At 40.7% G+C, this 21,638-nt stretch overlaps 1 protein-coding gene across 1 annotated transcript in view; it reads right to left on the bottom strand.

Moving 5' to 3' along the window:
* Window positions 1-6,911: 6,911 nt before the first annotated feature.
* Window positions 6,912-21,638, bottom strand: part of tafa4b (TAFA chemokine like family member 4b) — a 34,693-nt gene continuing 19,966 nt past the window's right edge. The window contains 3 exon segments of the mRNA XM_033325971.1: window positions 6,912-6,972; window positions 7,123-7,273; window positions 17,709-17,864. Coding sequence (XP_033181862.1) covers window positions 6,912-6,972; window positions 7,123-7,273; window positions 17,709-17,864 — 368 coding nt within the window.

The raw sequence follows: 21,638 nt of genomic DNA, 5'->3' as shown, positions 1-21,638 counted from the left end.
GCCATTAATCTGCTGTTATATTCTGACATGTCAGAGAGCTCAATATATGATTGACACTAATACACTGTTACGACAAAGTACTGCAATTTCATCTAATTAGAAACAGGCTTTTAATAGCACTGTTTCCATATCATATTTTTTTAGCTAACCGCTACAGGCCAAGCACCGCACCATACATGTAATTATATACGAAGCAGTGACAGCACATACCACTTTCGTCCTGCATGCAGTGCAGCTCAACATGTCACATATAAGTTATATTGTACATATATGTGAGTCATCTGTAGCAAAAATTCAATGTCAGTTTTGTCGCACATGTGCACTGCATGCCACATAATACAATGGATATATTGTTTATTGAAATGTTTACTGCAGGACTCAATAGCTGTTGTGTATGTTATCTATCTACTGTGCATTCAGTCTTTGATTTTTTGCATGCCACAGCATAAGGGCAGACAAAATAAAATTTACACACAGATATGAATTGCTTACATTGCATCTAGGACTACAGCAAACACATACGTATGGTATCATACACATTTTTAAGTGTATAGTAAAGGTGCTCAATGCAATCTAGGGGCCACTTAATGTGCACGTCCTGGATCCTCGCACACATACACACACGCATGCACATGCACACCAGGAGCTCTTCTTTATCAGCGTTGCCCACATTGGCACCATCACATGCATTGGCAAGGCTGCCGGGCCGCAGCCATGCTAATGTAACTCGATAGTCTAACAAAGGCTCAGGTCAGTGGAGCCTCCAGTGGCTAATTGCTTCCGAGAGATAAGTGAGTTTGACGACGCAGCAAGGAACAGCTCAGCAAGAGAAAGCAGTGAGGGAAAAGCAGTTAATGAATCCCCCATTCACTCCACAGTCAATATCGGCCCGTCGCAGGCCTGCTGCAAAATGAATATTAAAAACACTTTGGATTGTTTGTCGCCTTTTCTCGCTTGTTTTCATTGACTTTTAAATGGCTATGTTGTGGTGTTTTACTCACATATTATACGCTAAGGTAAGAGAGTGGAGCTAATGCAATTAATCCCCATAGCATCACACGACAGCTAGCCAGCCAGTAAAACCATGTGACCATGTTGAACTATTCTAACACCCCACAACAGAACACTGAATAAAAGGCCACAGGCTGCATTGTGCTCTTGAGTGAGCTGAGTGATGATAAAAGACCAGAATACAATTATATGGGGTTTGAATAATGTATTTTTGAGAGCTTTTGTGCACACATCTGAGCACATTTGAGTAATTATGTCACACTTATTGGGCTTAAAGGATTTGATCTTTTGAAGGAGACATTTTGGTGTAGGTTGATTTGTTCCCACTGAAGTCATGGTGAGAAGACCAGTGATTGCCATCTGGCACTGATAACGCTGATCAGATCTTCTTCATCAGTTAATCTCTCTCTGACTTATATTAAATTTTAAATGGTTTAAAATGCTGAAGCACTCTTTTTTCCGCAGCTTACTCAAGTTGTCACACATCCCTCTCCCTCTGTCAGACTCACTTCATCTGAAGATTACCATTCTCACTGTACATGAATTCTGAATCTATATTTCCTGGATATGACTGGAGGCTAATACAAATTGGACTTGACAAAAGATGATGCATAAGCCAAGACAACGGTGTTTCATCCCTATATTTCTCTCTCTAGGTACTGATTGTGTAAATTGCCGACAAGTGTGATGATGGACTATTGGAGGCGTTTGGTTTGACGATGCAAGTAGCCTCTCGGGAGCCACCCAGGCTTGGCGCATAAACAAAGACATACTTAAAATACTCTTCACACACTCCTCCTCTCTCAAATACTATAGGTATACATCTTTATCATTGTTTTTTTCTTTTAGATAGATAGATCATTCTCCTGATTTCCATTCTCCCTCAAACTGCCTATTCTCTCTCATTAGCATGTTACAATGCATTCATTTCCTCCATGCTGTTTGTTTGCCATGGTTCTTGCCCTCTGTGCCTCACCAGTTGCTAACCCATGGAGAAGAGAGCAGCCAGTCTCTGTGGGATGTTTGAGAGGTTAGGCCCCTACTGACATGCGTCAGACACATTCCCTTCTAGTAAAAAAAAAAACAAGATTATTATTATTTTCTTCACTAAAGAATGCATCTGTAAGCAGAATTCATCCAGTGACAAATTTATTGCATTATTTTGAATCCAGCTGGTAACAAGAATGTTGGAAATGCTTGAGGTTTTTAAACAAAAAACAGACAATGTATGGCTCCATGGAAAGGTGCCTGCTAAATTTGCAAACTATGTACCATCTCATTAAAGGTGAATATGGTAATATAAAATCCCTCCAAGATACCTTGAGGCTGGGTTCAGTCATCTTCCTTCTCATATTGGCAAAGTCAAAAATGTGTGCATCTATTCTCCTGCAGGGCTGACTACATGTAAATGCATGTAGGGTGCACTTTGCAGATTTTATAGTAAAACAGCAATGACCTGAGAAGATCTGTGAATCTGTTTCTGGCAGGTCTGAGCAAAAGCTTAAACTGAAGGTAGAGCTGCAGCATTAAACCCCAGCCACCAGGGAGCAGCGTGGCACAAATTGTCCTCAAATATTGATTCTGCTGCAGAGAGCCATGTAGGACAGTGGGAGCAAGGCGCCAGGCTCATCTACAGAACACCAATCTCTGAGGGAGAGAAGGGAAGGGAGGGTAGGAAGGATGGCAAACAGATCCCTCACATGGTTTGTTGTTGCACAGCCCTAGAGACATTTTGTATTATATTGGCTGTAATCAAGGTTTCTTACTCCAAAGCACTCACATCAGTGTACGTGGATGGATGTGACTGGGTGGATGACTTGTACAAATTCTAAAAAATGTTTATGTGAAGATACAGTAGGTGTATTTGCTTGTCTGCACCATGTCCTCACTGTAACTGGACTATTGTGGCTGAGATGCTGCTCAAGGAAAGAGGGCATTGTGGTATGACTGGCCTAACTGCAGTGATGCACCGTAAGCCTAAAAATATTCCATGTCAGTGGTCCCGAGAGAAGCCCAGTGCTATCCAGGCCTCTCAGTAATGAGAGAATGGAGCTGCCTGCCACTGGTAGCCCTGCTGTCCCCCAGCTCCCTGTGGCTCAGAGCTCAGCACTGGAGCTGGAGAGGCAGCAGCTCAGCTCCCACAGATTTATCATAGCTCACCAAGCAGCATGTCTGAAAGCAGAGGCTCTCATTTGCAGAGGAGCAGCCCCCTGCGGGCTAACCCCTGGGCACACTGACCCAACACATTCACATATCAGAGAAGCAGAGAGATACAGTTTGAGAAAGACTTGCACTTGGGTGTGTGTCTATGAAAGAAAAAAATGGATTTGGAAATCATAAGAGCAAAAGGCTGCACAGAAGTACACACAGCCGAGAAATAAAGATATACTGTGTGAGACAGAGTGTGCAAAAACTATTTTAACTGTGCCATCTTTTTTATGCAATGTGACAGAAAAGAGAGGGAGGGGGGGGCACAAGAGAGGGACAGAGAGATTCAAGCAAAAGGGGAGTGTGAGGGAGAGAATGGACAGAGATAATTGAGAGATTTAAGATGGTTGTTTGTGGCGCTACGCTATTGTACTCAGTGCAGTAATGATTGAGCCCTGTAGGGACAAAAACATGTTTGCAAAGGGTTGTACTGCCATTATCTGTAGCAATTATTTCAGTATGTCTCACTGAAGCGTTGATGTGTGTGTGAGTTCGTGTGTCTGAGCACCGCATGTGTGTATGTGTGTGAGGCAATCAGCGGGCAAATATGCATACAAAAGAATACTGTTTCTCCCGGTAAAAGTAGTTAAAAAGACCTCTATTCATATAATTGTTTTGTATTTGCAGTGCTTTTAAACTTTAAGGACTTGAACATATATCAAGAGCGAAAGAACAAAGCATTTTCGATGAAGTGAAATAACAACGTAAAGACAACTCATCGTCCTTGTTTAAACATTTTATCGGCCTCCTCTTTAACAGTTAACATAAGAGATGTTACAGACTGAATATAACAGATCAAAGGCTTTGAAGGCTGCGCTTGGAAATGTGTCTGGGCAAAAATGAGACAGATGAATCACACTTTGCTAGTTCATATTGTACTAAGCTGCATGTAAGCAATGCTCAATAGTCGGAGCCATTTTTAACCAATAACTACCTTGAAATAATGGGGCGTGATACATATATATTCATCTACTTCAAGTGTCAGACATTTTACAAAATGCTCTCCTTCAATTCCATGTGACATCCACAGCGAAAGATGGAAGATATCTAGAAAAACAAAACATTCCCAAACGGTTTTCGACTAGTGCAAATATCTTACATGAATTTTTAATAAGTTGTTATGATCCTACGCTGCAATTCCTAATTGGAACTGCAAAATGACTCCAGCAAAACAGTTGTCGTGGTGGTGGCTTGACCCACAAGAGCAATTCGAAGCTAATTTGCTATTCACTAGTTACGAGCTTCTATCACTTCCATTACTCCAAAATTCATCTCCACTGTTTCTGGTATAAGCTCTACATATTGACAGCAGGTCTGGACTGTATCCAGCAGCACTCTAAGCACAGCTTTTAGTTCACGTCTCACATTCATCCACAAATGCTTTATTGAAATATATACTTTGAAATGCTTAATGAGTGTTTAAAGTCATCTATTTCTGAACAATCCGCACCTTCCATTTTTGGAAAACAAGGGTCCGCTTGTGTCCTGGGTGTCCATGACTACAGTCCATTGGTCTTAACAGCCAGCATAGTGCATATGCTGTGTGTACAGCTCCGTGTAGCCAAGTGTACATCGTTTGTGATGAGTACATTTTATCCCATTGTTTTGTGATGGATAGCCTGACAGCAGTCCTGTCCTTGATATTTTTTTCTCCGTCGTACAGTAAATATGTGTGAGTCATCCATCCTTTCCACAGGGAGAGTTTCAGGTTTCCTCGTGGCTCAGTGGCTCTCTTGCTATCGTGTGACCTAAAAAGGAAACAATACCACAGATAAGAGAATCAGTGTCACAGAGACATGTAATTACACGGAGTGACTCCGTGTCACGCTTCACACTCGCTGAATGAAAGTTTCCATTAGAAAGAGCCAATCAGGGTTCAGAGGAGAATATTCTAAATGAAACAATCTCCTCGATATTTCTGGGTGTACGTCCTTTCCGTTGGACTGAAAACATTTTGTTTGCAGTCAAGCTAACTGGCTGATTGCGGGGACTAACAGTGTCTTAACTGCTAGAGCTGGCTTTCACATGTCTCAAAGCTATAATGGTTTGTTTACACTTGGATGGTAAGTTGAAGGCATATAATTGGCTATGTAAAGAGCTGGTTTTCCATCAACAAGCCCATTCCCATATGTTAATACATACATTAGTGTAGACAATTACTTTTAGCTGTTATAATCCTGCAAATGTAATAAATCCTTTAACACAAAGCCGCATGTATGAAGTGGTACATGTGGAAATCTGTATCTCATGCTGCAGTGCCTTTGCTGCTCCTTGTTAAACACTGTTCTGCTGCAATCTATGCATCTTTCTACAGCACACCTACGCTGCGTGGGAGTGAAAGAGTGATGGACAGATGCAGATCGTCGTGGTGAAGTTGCTGAGATGGTGAAAGGAGGTCATGGGTAGAAAGAAAGATGCAGGATAAAAAAAAAAAAAGAGAGAAACGCAGAGAATGAGACAGAGTAAAGCTGTACAAGCAGTTGCCAGGGAATGGATGTCTCATTGCAACTATCTTTAGTGATATCTGCCATCAAGTCTCTAAGTAACTGCTCCCTGCTCCCAAAACACCTTGCAAATGCACAATTAATGTCCACTGATGCAGTGAGCCATTGCTTCCCCATCCCTCTCTCAGCTGATCAGGTGGTCAGATGGGTGGGAGAGATAAAACAGAGAGAAAGGGAGAGAACAAGAAGTAGAGAGATGGCAACATGCAACAGAATGGGGATAATTGCACCTATCAGTCCCAGAGTTGGTGTTAGGCCCAGGGTCATTAATTCCACTGCCTGTGACTGAGCCCATCGGTGCCTCTGTTCTCAGTCTATCCCACTCACCAATTTAATTATGACTCTTAATTGTAAAGCCTCTGTGGAAGGCCCCAGCCATAATGCATTCTAATGAATGCGACAGATGTTGTGCTGTTATGCCATCTCTCGAGCAATTACTCTTATGGCGCCTGCGCTGCTTCCCGCACAACTGTTTCTCTTTTTATATTTCACCTGTAAATAAACTGCACCTGCTCCTTCCCACGACACACACTCTGCCACATATAAGCACACAACCCAGTTGTCAGTCCTGCAAATTAACTTTCACACTTCAGCAGCTTACAAAGGCCCATAAAGGACCATCATTTAAATCAATTTATCTAATCTGAATAGCATTTACGTGTAGGATGTGTGGAGTACACCGTGTACTGAAGTCTTGTGTTGCCTCCATCATTTTCATTCTTGCCTGAGGAGATACAGTTAATTCTCACTGGGCAGTTTAATTGTTGATGTCATCTAGATTGTCGTTTTTTAACTCTTATTGATGATTGAAATTAGTGTTCAGATTTGATTACATTCATTTGTGGGCATGGACGTCCATACAACTTTTCTACACAAAATTATCTTTAATTAGCTTGGTAAATACAGTACTTCAGAGTTCTTAGTTTTCCTATGCCTACAGTCATATATAGTCATATACAGTAAGAAGGACAGCAATGTTTATCTAGACACTGAGTTCAAAGTTTATTTGTGAGACCATAATGGATGCATGATATCTCAGATTAACTTAATTAAATTAAAAGTCAGGTGTAGCTACATGAAATGTTAGTCAGGCTTAAAGATAGTCAACAATCATTCATTCTCTCTGTACATATTGGGCTTCTCAAGGGATCTCTTTTATGTAAACACATGCTTTATTATTGTTGTAAATTAGAAGATATCAAAGGCTCTGTCATAATTGGAGTTGCCTACATATGCATGTAGGTGACATCTGCATGCACAGAAGATAACACAGGCAAGAAATAGAAGGAAAAGAGCAGCTTGCACAAGGCAATATACTATAAAACAAACACACAGTGGATCAGTCACTAATTAAACTGATAGATGCTGAAGAGAAAGAAAGACAGGCTGGCACATGTACGTAAAGCACACAGGGATTCTTCTCACCTTGGTGGTTTTGACTTTGTTGCCCGTGCTGCAGGACCAACCAGTTAGGTCAGGCAGGACCTTACACTCCTCTCCGTCCATGCACGGATGCATGTGACACCACCACTTCTGAGCTACAATGGAGGCTGTGGTAGCAAATGGAAATGCAGGAGGAAAGAACAACAGTAGGTAACTGAGATTAAAATTTGATTAAGCATTGAATGAATGAGAAAAGAACAGAATAAACATATAAAGCACACTAACGTTATCAACTCTCTCAAACATGGTAACTATTAAAATTAACATTATACACACATAAATACCTATACTAAAACTTTAGTGCTATAAACTATTCTTTCATCATGACCAGAATGGGTTTAACACCATTTTTACGAGGTTAATGTCATGAACACTGTCCGTGGTGCTGATCCTGCTGCAGTCCCCACTGCAGGATCAGCACCACGGATAGCGCTTGTAAGAAACGCTGCAGCACTGTTCAAACCTACAGCGTCTGTGAGCACACGGGTGTTTTTCATCTGTAATGTGATTACTTTTTCACAGGAGCTAAAACGTATAGCTGTTACCTTTTTTTTTTTTTCATTTTAATCAGATTAATGTAATCCCTCAACATGGGATCTTACACCCTGTGTGGAATGGATAATTCTGGCATCCACCAGAGGAAAAAAAACTGGAGTAGAAAGAACAGAGGAAACACTGTGTGACACAAGATTTCACAGTCATGCTAAGACAGGAACAACTAAGAAAAGTCTGTGCTGTATATAACCAGTGTGATGTGGCCAACCTTTAATGCTACTGATATTCTAACAAGGCAGAGCTCGTTAAAAAAGATACTAATATCACCACTCCACAAAAAGAGTTTGTGTGTATTTTTACATTTATGCGGATGTGTCAGGCAATTTAGATTAATTTTAATGTTCTATTGTCTCTAGTATAATCAGCAAAACAAAAGGCACAGCTACAGGTAGTGGGCCAATAAGTATTATTCCTATTGCCTCATCCAAAGAGTAAGAACGGGATTATGATGAAGAATTGCTTTCAATTAAAACAGTCTGAGCTTGTGTATTTGAGAGAAGAGATGCTAATGTTTATGAGCTATTGTATGATTGTTGCTGCACTTAAATCCCTCTTTCAGACTCATGTCTCTTTTATTGCGTGCAATGTTATGAAATAACCGAGCATAAAAGGAGCATTGGAAATAGATTTTTAAAGGCTTGAATAAATCTCTCTAATTGTATCTTAATAAAAAAAACTACTTGCTGTATGTCTAGGGGAAATAAATGGTTAATCATCTTCAGAAGCCAGCCAAAGATCTACTGTACAGTCAATCTGATGTTAAAACCCAAAGTTTTCTAATGTCTTAGCAGCTGACACTCAAATCTTCTAGATCATCTGACCCACTGTCTAGACAGAAGACAGCTCAACAGCTGAGAATAACTCAATTCCCATTCTCCAGGCCCATCATCCATCCATCTTCCTGTCTCAAATGTGGATGCAGAGAGGGATAAAAGAGTGTAACCATTCCTCCAACTTCATTAAGTGTCCGGATTGATGGTGTTTAGAAAGAAATCTTGATCTCTGGTGACTACTGTTTCCAACAAAGGAAGGAGATGAGGTGGTATTGGCAGGAAAAATGGGCTTTCAACTGCATAATGCAAAAGAACATAAGAACATGAACAAATCCTCTCAAGCATCATGTAAGGAGAAAACACTGTGACTGAGAGGAAGAGAGGGAGGTAGACAGGGCTAAATAATAGGCGTTCACTAAGAAAACATCTTTGTAGTGAGGAAATGAGCAGCAAGGGGAATTGAGAGAGGCAGAGAAAGAAGGGTGTGGGAAGGAAAGAGGCCATTTGAGGCTGACTATCACTGAGTCCAACAGAGAAAAGAGCAGATTAAACAAAGAGAACAGACAGAAAGAGAGTAACGAACTGAAGCAGAGTGGAAAATAGGCAGCACAAATGGAACAACAGGGACAGGAAGACGTATACCGAGAAAAAGTAAGCCAATGCCAAGTTGCCAAGTCACCACAAAAAAATAAAAATAAAATAAAATAAAATTCTCACAGCCATCGCGGGACGTAATGTTGAACACACTGTTATGATGCATGAGCTCAGTGGCAGTAAGCGTTTCTAAAAACCAATGGCTGTGTAATGCTCGTTAATGTGGCCATTATGGTGTCGACAACGGTGCTTTGCACTGCGAGAGTGTTATTTAGAGCTAATGGGCATGGCCTGTGAGTACTATTATGGAGTTAGCGTTCCCTGCAGCTTATCTCACGCTTTACTCAGCGAGGGCGGGGCGGGCGTGACACGCGAGCCTGAATGTCAAGTCCCAAAATGAGCCGTGGTGGTGGGGGGGGGGGGCAGAGCGTGGCCTGTGATGTAACGGATGGTTGGGATGCACAGCACTTAAGAGACAGATCAACAGGTCAATGATGAAGAAGATTACAGAAGTACTTAGTGTGTGTGTGTGTGTGTGTGTGCGTGTGTGTGCGCAGTAGTTAACACTGAAATCATCACCTCCTCTGGGATCATATTTTTCCGTGCCCTGTGAGGCGGCCACAGCCAGCTTCCCTAGAGGTGCCGTGTTTTCTTTCTGCACGACTGCGTGTGAAAACGTAACATCCTGATTTTCCCACTGGATGAACCTACCTCGAGTTCATCATTAAAAAAGGAACAGTTCAACACTTAATATACTTGTTTCCCTCCCCGTCTAGAGCAACATTACTCTTAAGGATCACTAGAGCTTACTAATTAGCACACAATGCCATGCTATCTCGGTTTAATCTGTGTGAATACAACACCGTGTGCAAACAGCACATTATTGTATTATGGGGGATTAGTGTGTGATAGCCTATTTCTTGTGGTAACAGCTGGGACAGACAGAGCTATGCTACTGTAGCTATTTCTTCCAGTTGCTAGTCACCATCCCAAGCTAAGCTAACAAGCTACTGGCTCTAGCTTCATTCTGATTGTGCAGGCCAACATCCAACATCTCAGCTACATCCTTAGTTCATTAATTATACAAATAATTCAACACAAAGTCACACTGACCAAGTTTTGATGAGCAACAACTACTTGGAGTTATTAGGGGTATTATTACCCTTATCATTACCCTTAAAGTGATCAACCTAATTAGCTCTGGCCTCCCTTTTAAAGTTACACTGCAATATTCAATGAAAAGAGCAAATGTGAAAATGAACCAACGTCACGTTTTCAAAACAGAAGGAAGATGCATGTTCTCCAGGAAAAACCTCTCAGCCTACCTACTGTTGTTGTTACGTCAGTTCCATCAAGAGTCTAAATTTAAATTCATTAAAGGTGCACATGCTAATTAAAAAGGTTCACGGCGCATGCATACATTTCATCACTGTTACTGTGAGCTCATTACAATGAAATCTGCACTCAGGTCGCTTCCCCTTTTAAGTCCTGCCTGAAACTTTCAGCACGGGATCAGCTGAGGGCAAACGTCTAGACGGCGCTTTGCTCAAGGTGCAGGTGATTAGGCAGCACGAGGGACTGAGGCTATGCTATTCCCCAGGATCTCTGCCAGTCTCTGGGGTTTTTCTAAATAGGGTCTGCAGAGACCCGTGCTTTCGTGCTACGAGGCTGCTCCCAGCTCTGTCTCCCACTGATCAAAACACGTCAATCTAGCGCACATCTGACGAATGTCACTCATCGTTACGCCCGGCGCGGTTGTAGCGTTTCATTTTTGTTTGTGTGCAAGTATGTCAGCTGTATGAGCATTCCTACCAATCCAGCCTCTGTGTGTTTCCTTTTCCTCCTCCTGCACCGCCACCTGCATTGTCATTGTAATGTTTGTGACATCAAGTGGACAAATCTGAAACTGCAGCGTCTCTCCCCCACACGTTTACTCACTGATATGTAATTGTTCAGCACAAATAGAAGCATGTATTTTCAATTACTCCGCACCTTTTGTGAGCGCTGTGGCTGTATTTCTGGCCAATTAACAGTTCAGTTCCACCAGTTCCAGTCCCACATCTGTGGGCATTTAACAAGTGCTTCTTAGCAACCCCCCAAAGGATCAAATTCAATATTCAGTGTAGAATATACACGCTGTTCACCGAGGAAAGCTAAAACCAACTTAAATGAAAGTGGTATATATTATACTATATTAATGAGTACATTTGATCATTGAATGTACAGTGTACAATCTATTTTTAACACACTAAGGCAAGAGATGGGAGATCAGATGAGCCAACCTACTCTACCATCCAACAATGACATGAAAAATGTATTCCATGACATCAAATTTAACAAGTTACCAAGATCAAAGGGATTTCCTTCACCCTCTAACTCTTTTATCTAAAGTTATTCGAGTCACATGATAAAGAATAAAAGATGAGTCTTTGGTGTAAAAAATATTCAGTGACTACACGTCCCATTGTATCACTCAAACGTAGCCTGTTTGATGTGAAGCACAGCGTTAAATGCTATATGTGCACTCAGGCATGTGCCTGTCGGGAGTGTTTCCCCATTAATACTTTACAAAGGTGCACAGAATGTGTGTGTGTGTGTGTGTATGTGTGTGTGTATGTGTGTGTGTTTGCATGTGTGTGCATTTACATGTGTGCACATATAGATGCCTTTGTGTGTTTTGTGGGTGCAGTCACCACCATGCAGTGGATGTTCTGTAAAAGCTGTTGTGTGATCTTACTCCCAGGTCATTAATATTTAAAGGGAATATGATGCAGCTTCACACACACACACACACACAGACACATACACACATACACACACAAATGGACCCAAGAACCATGGACACCCTGAGGCATTGTAACTGTTCCACTCAGTGATCCTGGAGTGCAGAACTAGTTGGAGAGAGGCATCCATCTCTTTCTACAATGATTTACTAACACACTGTATCTGTGTTGCCCCAGCTCACACACCCATGCCAGCACACGCAGGTATGCATGACGAGAAAACACAAGTGGAAAGTGTGGTGGAAAAAGTGTGAAAAAAAAGATTATATACGGTGAACAGCTCCACACAAGCGCACAGACAGACAGACAGACACACACACACACACAAAGCATGACATTATTGAGCAGATATTATAGTAAAAAAAAAGCAGCAGGTTGATGTGTGCTGAAACTAAACTAGATTGCTTTCCGCAGTAATGAAACACAAAGTTTGTCTGTCACCATACCACACAGCAAACTAAATCCACTCAGCCACTGTTTTTATCAGATCTCTGTGCTCGCTATCTTTCTCCATGCCACCAAACACGCTTTAATGAGAGTGTCTGCAGAAAAGTCCTAGTTTACCGGGAACCCAGAGCATCCCAAGACACGCGCATACACAAAACATACAGAAGTGGAAAGTTTTAAAAAATGCTCATTGAGTAACTCAAGTATGCGTAAAATTCTAATTTGATCCCATTACTGTACTGTACATTTGTACTTTTTAGCCTTTAGTACATGTATCTTATGGTTAAAGACAAAGGCATGTAGTTTCAGTTAATATGACTTTAAAGGTTGAACCACCCAGCAGCACGTTGATGCTGTCATAATGAAAATCTCTACATTTTACACTCTGCTGCATTTTCATGCTAATAGATGCATAATATTTATGGAACATTTCAATACATGTTTTTCCACTGAGTATTTTATACACTGTTGAAAAGGGCATTTACATATGAGTGTGAGTAATTTGTAACTATTGCACAAATACACAATGACGAAGGAAGAATAACCCTGATGCAAGTTTGGTTTCTTTTTAGACACTGTTCATGGTTAGATTCATGTCTGAGAGTAGCACACAAGCCCATGCTACAACCAACTCTCTTCTAAGCATGAGCTTAACTAACCTTGGCAGAACCCCAACAGAGATTTTAAAAAACATCTTATTAATACTGACTGCTGCAGCAGTAAAACAAAAGGCTGGACACACATTTTGTCTTCACTAAGATGAGCTTGTTTGTCTCCAAATGTGAAATCTGTGGGACACAGACACTCAGGGCATTTCTCCAGGACAGAAGTCCTACAAATAGATTTCCATCTTTACCTGTATTTATTGACTTATACTATTTTACCTCTGAGAATGTGCATTCTAATTTAAACTTTTCCAAATTAATTGACTACTTAATATGTAATGTTAAATATATATATAATTCTAATAAAAAAAATGGTTTCATGACTATAATGAAAACACAATCCAGGTAAAATGTGTGAGTTTGCTTGAGAAGGGTTGTCTTGCCGCTAGTAATGGGACCTACTACTCTTCTTTCAGGCAGCATCAATAATGTAACTCCATTTACACTATGGCTTTTCTACAAAGGCTGGCTACTGAGAGGGGTTTGTCTCCTTCCATCAGTGCTCAATACTAAGAAGGTGAGAGGAGTGTGCAAAGAGGCGTGTGCGCGGTTGTGTGGTGGCATATGTGAGACATTGTTGGCTGAGATGAGATCTTTTGTAACTGTGAACTCAGGGGTCAAGCATGACTCATGAGATAAGTGCTACTGAGCGCTGGATTTGGAAGTGAGAGGTGGTGAAGCTCGGAGGAGAGATCTGAATAGGAAATTAGAAAAGCTCAGAACTGAGCTGTTTGTGTGTGTGTACGTGTGAGTGTGTATGTATGTGTGTGTATGTGTGTGTGTGTGTGTGTGTGTGCACTCTTAAAAAGAACGTCTCATTCAATGACTCAGTTATGCAGTCATTCTTAACAGTTTCTTAGCTTCTCATCAGCATCATTCCTTTCTTTGGCAAACTGTGGCAGGTTTTTGAAGTGAACAAACAAAAGCAAAGTATCAAGGCAATGAAACTGTTTGCAAGCTTTTTACGATTCCTTATTTATCCCTGCTTTCATTACAAAGTCATTCATCTTTGCTATGGTTGCCTGATTTTATCATTACCAAGTGATTGTTCCCATCTAGAAACTCATCAGAGAGGTTAAACAACAAATCTGCTATTTGTTGGGTGAAAACAGTGCTGAAATGAACTAGCAGGTAGGTTTGTGGCCACGAGTGAGTCATTTGAATGGGAAAAGCACCGTCTACTGGCCACATGCGGGAATAGCAAAGTTCTGGATGAAGGGTGACTGATGGGTGATGGGTGTTTGGACATACATATGTCACTAATCAAGCTAATACCTATGAAAATAAGCACAAATGAAAGCATGTGCATTACAGTGCAAATGAGACAGAAAAATCTATAATGGTTAATTAAGCCCAGTTTGCTGTTAAGGGCCCTGGAGACCCCAGAAAACATACTTAACACTGCTTAATCAGTTTGATACTTAAAGGCATTTCCTAATTATGCTTATAACCCTCATTTTTAACTGATTACATGTCTCAAAGTAATGATACATTACATTTCACTGCATGTTACACTGGTGCTCAGTACTGTTTACACAGTACTACCCTCCTAAATCCCAAATAAGTCTGTTGAGATTTCAGTTTACTCCTTTTTGAATTCTGTTTATTGAAGAGGGCTGAGCAGGTTAACCTCTTACTGACATTTTGTCAGATATAAAGAATATGTTCTTGTTCATGCATTCATTTGTATATTGCATTAAACATGCAACATGTGCTTTTTTTCTAAAATAATATTAGATAATAATTTGCAAATAATTTAAATAACTAAAATTTCCTTATGGCTAAGACTGTATTTTTTCACCTTTCAAGCTAAGTGAAGGATTACCACATCAGCATTTGTCTACTAATAATTAATAATAGGAATAAAAGATGCAAAATCAAATTGTAAAAATCTTGCATATGTTGTTTCTACACACAGCTGCGAGATGCATGAAAAAAAGCTGATGCCAACAGTAACACCAGTTAAATGTCTTAAGAGTAAAATTGGTCTGTATTTAACATATTCTTAAATATCTATTAAATATAATCGATATTGAGCATTTATTGCACTAGGAGGATGATTTCCAAATATTCTATTTTACAAGGGCATAAACAACCAAAAACTATGAAGAAAGTCCAAGTCAGAGAAAATGCAAGAATGTGCTTGCATGTGTGTGTGTGTGTGTGTGTGTGTGTGTGTGTGTGTGTGTGTGTGTGTGTACCAGTGGTGTGTTAGTGTGGAATCAGTTTGCACCCATCAGCTGACCCTAACAGTTTGAATAACCCGTGTGCTTCAAAAGTTCACTGTCTCTACTCATGTATGCCACAACTATGTGTTTTGCTCGGGTAGGGGGCTAATGCAGCGTGATTGGATCGAGTTGGCTGACACAGCGCGTGTGTTTGTGATCTCAGGAGACCATCTGCAGATGATAGGGGTCAGCGACACTGCTTGTTTCTTGCTGGGAAGGAGCTCTCGGAGCGGACAAACAGGTGGAACAAAGGTCTATGAAAGCCTGCAGCTTTCATCTGTTTATCATCCACACACACACACACACACACGCATGTTCACAGCACGGATAACCAGGGACAAACACATTTACGCATACATGTACAGCACATAACAGCTGTGTGTGTGGTCAAAAATCTTTGGAAAATGAATCTGCTCTATTTCTTTCTCTATCAAATATATTTTATGTGTATTACCGACTCAACATCCTGCCAGACTTAATGAGAGGATTTTATGATTTGATCATTTCCTCTCAAAAAGAAAATACTTTCTTTTCACCATCTGTTGGATATATATATATATATATATATATATATATGATGTGTGTGTGTGTGTGTGTGTCTGGATAGATATTAAGTGGAAAGCTGTACCAAATAAAATCAGGCAGTTACAACTGTACTTTAAATTTCCAGTCTTGAGGCTGAAGCAGTCCTGGCCCGACAGCTGTCATATATTTCTCCTTTTTTCATTCACAGGGGAATAAGGAAGGCAAGGAGACGCCGGTGGCTGAGCTTCTATTACCTGTATTAGTGGCTTTAACCTCTCATGTTACATGATCTCCTCAGGATATGATTGACCACTAGTGCTGGTGTAGCGGGGCAGAGACATACCGCTTGACTATTTACCTTCTCTTCAAGGGTGCTCTAGTGTACGTGTGGCATTTTGAAACATTAGTATTTGTTCATATTCACTCTGTCTCGCCCTTTGTGTGTTTCTTTTTTCTTTGGTTTGGCTAAGTAGGTTAGAAAGGCCAGGTGTCAGCATCGGCATTTCGTGCTCTCAGGTATTTGTCCTAGTAGATGGATCATCCCATTTGGATAATTTTAAAAATTCTACCTAGTAGCAACTGAAACTCTTTTACTTATGTTATTAACATTTCTAAATTAAATGTTTGTTTTAGGTGACATCTCGCCGTAGCAACCTTAATGATTCAGGATTATTAAAAACATTTTTAGCCTCTCTGGTTCTGACAAATTTCAGCAGTGTGTCATTCAGTCTTAAAACATTTTGTGCAAGCCAAGTGCTGTATAAAAATACTAAACCTCATCTTGATGTGTAGTCATGTTCCCCAACCTTTCCAAAGAGGTCCCACAAAATTGAACAGGCCCTACTGCAGAGATGTGTGAACTGCGAGTCAAGTGATGAATGTTTATTTCGAATTTGATGGGGCGGCTTTGGAAACACAGCATTTTGGTTTTGAACATCTTCTTGACTGTCGGTGCTGTGTAGTTTTAATGACGTGGTAGAACATGTTGGTATAGAACAAACAGTATATGTTAATGTGTAATCTAATTATCTTGTTAATTTATTACCCAGTATAATAAAGACTTACACTGGTGATCAACGAGCAGCTCCACTACAACCACTGGTGCAGCATAATTCCCTCACCTAAATACAAATTCATAGTTTTGTCTATAATTAATTTACAGTAAATACACTGCACGTCCAAAAAAAAAGCCATCACCTAGATTTAACTAAACAAATAGGTAAGAGCCTCTCATTGGATAATTACTGCAGGGATGATTATGTTTCAGCTGGCAACAAGTTATTTAACTGATGCAGTGAGTAGCTTCTAATTTCTTAAACAACCATGTCTGAAGACACATCCTGTGGTCGTGGAAAAGATGTTCATCTGTTTCAGAAGGATCAAATTATTGGCATGAATCAAGCAAAGAAAACATCTAAGGAGTTTGATGAAAATACTAAAACTGAAGATTTACCCTGTTTCAGAATAAAAGCACCCATCATACCTAGTGCCTACCGTAAAAGCCTGTGGGGGCAGTGTTATGATCGGGGTTTCTGCAGTTGCAAGTCTAAGTTCAGCAATGTTGTCCAAAGAATGAGGTCAGCTGACTACCTGAAAATACTGAATGACCAGGTTATTCCATCAAAGGACTTTTTCAAGATGTGCTGGAGAAGACTTTGCACAGTGGTCCGACTCTCCCATCATCAATTCAAGATCTTGGCAAAAAGTAATGCAACTCTGGACGAGAATAAATGTTGTGACAATACAGAACCTTATTAAAACGAAGCTACAGTGAATGTGTGATGTTGTCAAGGCTAAAGGAGGTCCAAAGAAATATTGGAGTGTGTGTAATTTAAGGGCAGTGTAATTTGCCTTTTACTGATTGTGTCTTTGAACACACTTCTTGTTGTATCTGTGTACACTGTGTACACAGATACATGAATATACTGTATAGATTCACACACACAAACACACAGGCCTGTGGCGTTTTTACCTTCCACACAGGAGGGTCTGGCTCTAGTGGTGCCCGCGACCTGCCCTGGGAAACAGGAACACTTGACGGTTTGAGAGCGCTCCTCAATCTTATTCTTATTACAGCAGCGATGGACGGCCACAACCTCACATGTCCCCTGCTTCACCTGGTATGAGACTGAGAGAGAGAGAGAGAGGAAGAGAGCGAGAGAAAGGAGAGGGGGGATTATTTGCTAGAAATTTGCAGCATTTAAACGTTGGCTTGTTTGTATTTCGAATGCACACACAAAAAAAAAAAATAGCTGAAATTCGAATAAATGTGTTGTGGAAATAATCAAATATACACCACAACAGCTTCTCTGTGGATTAAACAAATCTGCTGAATTATTTACTTTTGTAAAAACTCCTCAGTTTATTCCCGCCTCATACCCTTTGATTCACAAGTAAACACTCTTTTAGTGATACTTTTCTTTTATTCTCAGCCGAATGCCCTCATTAACTTCGTCACAGAGGCGGCTCTGTTGTTGTCACACAAAAAAAAAAAAAAAAATTAAAAAAAGGAAAAAGAAAAATAATAATTTATTCTGACTCCTTTCAGACAAAGTAAACCACTTGATCTGAGTAAACAAAGAACAGGCACACACATTTCATGAGTCTTGTGGTGGAGTGATACACTAATAGGATGCATTTAATTTACTATGGTGTCCTGGCCACATTGCTCCATCGTTGTGTGCGCGCCTGCAGATGGCTGTCCATGCGAACCTGTGCTCACATATACACGCCTTGTCGTGTTTTTTGTGTCCGTGCGTGTGTGTGTTTGCGTTGGCCTCCCTGCGTCTGTGTGTTTCCTGAAAGTCATTATTTATATGAGGATAATTGCTTCTTGCCTGACACCTCCAACACACAAACAGTGTCTAATCTCCCTTGATTATCTCCACACTTCCCTGGGGACCTTGGCGTGGTTAATTATAACATTCTCGTGACAGTAATGGAACAGAAGGGCACGCTATACTTAACGTCATTTTTAACCTAAAGCTTTGTGCCCTGAGGCAAAATATGTTGTTATGTGCGTGATGCTACGGGAAACAAAGCACTTGTTCGGTTTCTTCTGCTGAATTGAATCGTTTTGAAATTTCCCCCCGAAATGATCTACGCTCCTCTTGAGAGAATTGTGTTTAGCTAAGCAGATCAGCACCGTGTGCTAAAAGGAGCGTTCGTGTAGGTAGCAGTTTAATATCACTACACATCTGCCGCATGTACATGAGCAAGCTGTGAGGATTACATGTGAGTGGGCTTATGTTGTATGTTAAAGCTTAGAAGTGTGTTCTGCATACTGTCTCTGCTTATGTTAAACACACAAATCTCTCCGGAGGAAGGCTTTTAGTGGGGAAACTCGAGGAAGAAGGCGCCAACCGTAAGTGTTGGGTAAAATGTTTAGTAAATCTAATCTTTGCTTATGGCTTCTGAATGGATTCCAGCAGCCTTATCTTCACTCTCAAAGCTTGTTGTGCACTCCTGAGAGTCTCTGGCGCCGCTTCCTGAGCACAGCAAACCCTGCTGGTGACATTGCTACCTATAAGCCTCTTTACAGCCCTGAGAAAACCTTGGTTATACTGTACCATAAGCCCAGATTTCATTTATGTACGTGACTTTACCCAGACTCCAAAACTTTTCATGCTCAGCTGAATGAGCTTTGCAGGGAGACACAAAAGACACACACGGCCGCAAGACACACACACACACACACACACACACTCTGTAGAGGGTTCCATTTCTGCAGGCCATGGCCCCTCTCATCCTTTCTGATTTAAAGTTTGTTTGTTCTCTTCTCCAGAGAGCCCCATCAATGATCCCTGGCTCTCTGAGGGCGCCCCTCCGCTATCATCCCTCCACTTTCATTTCCCTCACTCCTCTGTCTCTGGCTCTCCTGAGGCTGGAGCAGCTGCCGAATTACCCCCACACACACACACACACACACACACACACACATATACAGATTATATCTACTGGGAGAAATCTTGAATAGAATGAAACCGAGCTGAACTCAATTGGAAAATGACTCTTAGTGCGGCTTTTATTAATAATCATAATTTAAACACTGAGACGGGGGGGGAAAAAAGTGGTGAATTTGTTTTACGCGTGCTCTCATTATAAATAGACGGCTCTGAAAATTAATTCCACTGTTAGCGTGGAGTGGTGGCCGGTCAAACGGCTCCCCCCCGTCGCAGAAACAGGCGGCTTGTTATTGAGAAAGAGAGCGAGAGGGTGCAAGTCATTCTGGAGAAGGAGAAGTGGTGTCACGGGCAGCAGAGCGAACAAAGAGAAACTCAACTCATCCTGGCATAATGAGGTCAGGAGGTTCACAGGTCTCCTCTCTTTATTGCTTACATCAGACCTGGACCGAAGCTGTATTTTAAAGTGTGATGCTTGGAAATAAGTGTGTGTGCATGTGTGTGAGAGCATTGTAGGATAAGCCCAATTTATATATGCACCCTTCTTGGGTGTGTCGTCATCTGATTAAAATCTTAATTAAGACTTTATTAAAATCTATCTATGTAAGAAGAGTCTACATTTGCACATTTGCTTTTACTGTTATTTAAAGAAGACACTTCAGGAGGTCCGCTGGTTTTTCTTGAGGCTGACAGTTGTAGTTTTAAGCGCTCCGTGTTATAAATATTTTAAAAGCTTTTTCTTTACAGCCAGGTCACAAGGACACTCAAAAACAACTTGAGTGTGTTTCTGACGCAGTTCTTTTGGAAGTGAACAAAATGTTTCTGAACTGTCATTGCATCCTTTCCATTAGCCTGATAAACTGGTGAAGGATTTTTACTTCAACTTGATTTATATCGTCCTAAAAAGATTTTGTAAATCATCTCCTGTAGATAAAGGAGACGGGGAAAAAAAAGTTTACCATCATTTTATTTTCTACTTTCCTGTGTCTGAGGCCAATTACCTTTGTGAGCGTGAGTGTTGGGAAGACCGCTTCTTTAGATCTGCGCAAACAAGTTTCTTTCAACATACTGTATATGTCACATCATATCTCAAAATATCGATTTCTTTCATCTCGGTGTTTACAAAAAATCTAATTTGTTACAGTGTCAGAATACACAAAGGTCTGTTTGCAGGTCTGTGCTCAGAAAAACTGTCTCCAGCCCAGTGGTGAGATGCCAACATTTCTAAGAGCTGTCAAAGGAATATGGGTGAAGAACAAACCAGGGTATGAGCTGTGATATTAATCTAATGGTTACGCTGGTGTTACATCAGTGTCACGTTGACCTTCACTGTGTTGTCTTTTTACTTGCTTTACTAATAGAATACGGTTTATCGTGCACTGTGGATAATGCTCTGAAATAGGTCAAAATATATGAATTAGGTGATGAATATGCACATTAATTGATACACACGTTTGTGAGCTTGTTAGATCCATGTACCCTTATTCATAGCAAACATAGATACTGTATCTCTAAAGGGGCAGTTACTGCTAATACTACTAATAACCAGGCGTTAGGAGTTTACTGTGAAAATCTGTTTAACATAAACAGAGAGAAATTAACTTAAAACCCAGCAAACCCCAGCTGCCCAGCAACAGGTGTTGTAATGTATGTTGTGATGATGTCAGTAACTGTAGTGCATCAAAACATCTCAACATTTTACAAGTTTTCAAATTGCAACAGAAATTAGTTGAGTATATATATCTTATAGAACGAACTGTTCAGAAACATTTGCTCAACTAAATAAGACATAGTCAACCTAAAACCCTTGATGATTTTCTGTGGGGTGAATTTTCAGTTCCAGGAGTAAAAAGAGTTAAGTCAATGTCTACAGTAGCTCAGTGTGGCCAAAACCCCTTGAGCCCTAAGGTCTCCCCAATTGAAGTCTGAGTCAAAGTCTCAGACTTCAGAAAATGGTCTAGCAAGCAGAAGCAACCTACTGTGGCTCAGAACCTCTCAAT

The sequence above is a fragment of the Anabas testudineus genome, chromosome 5 (genome assembly GCF_900324465.2).
Source record: "Anabas testudineus chromosome 5, fAnaTes1.2, whole genome shotgun sequence".
Lineage (NCBI taxonomy): Eukaryota > Metazoa > Chordata > Actinopteri > Anabantiformes > Anabantidae > Anabas > Anabas testudineus.
The sequence above is the reverse complement of the archived record's forward strand: the minus strand, read 5'-3'. Positions and strand labels throughout refer to the sequence as shown.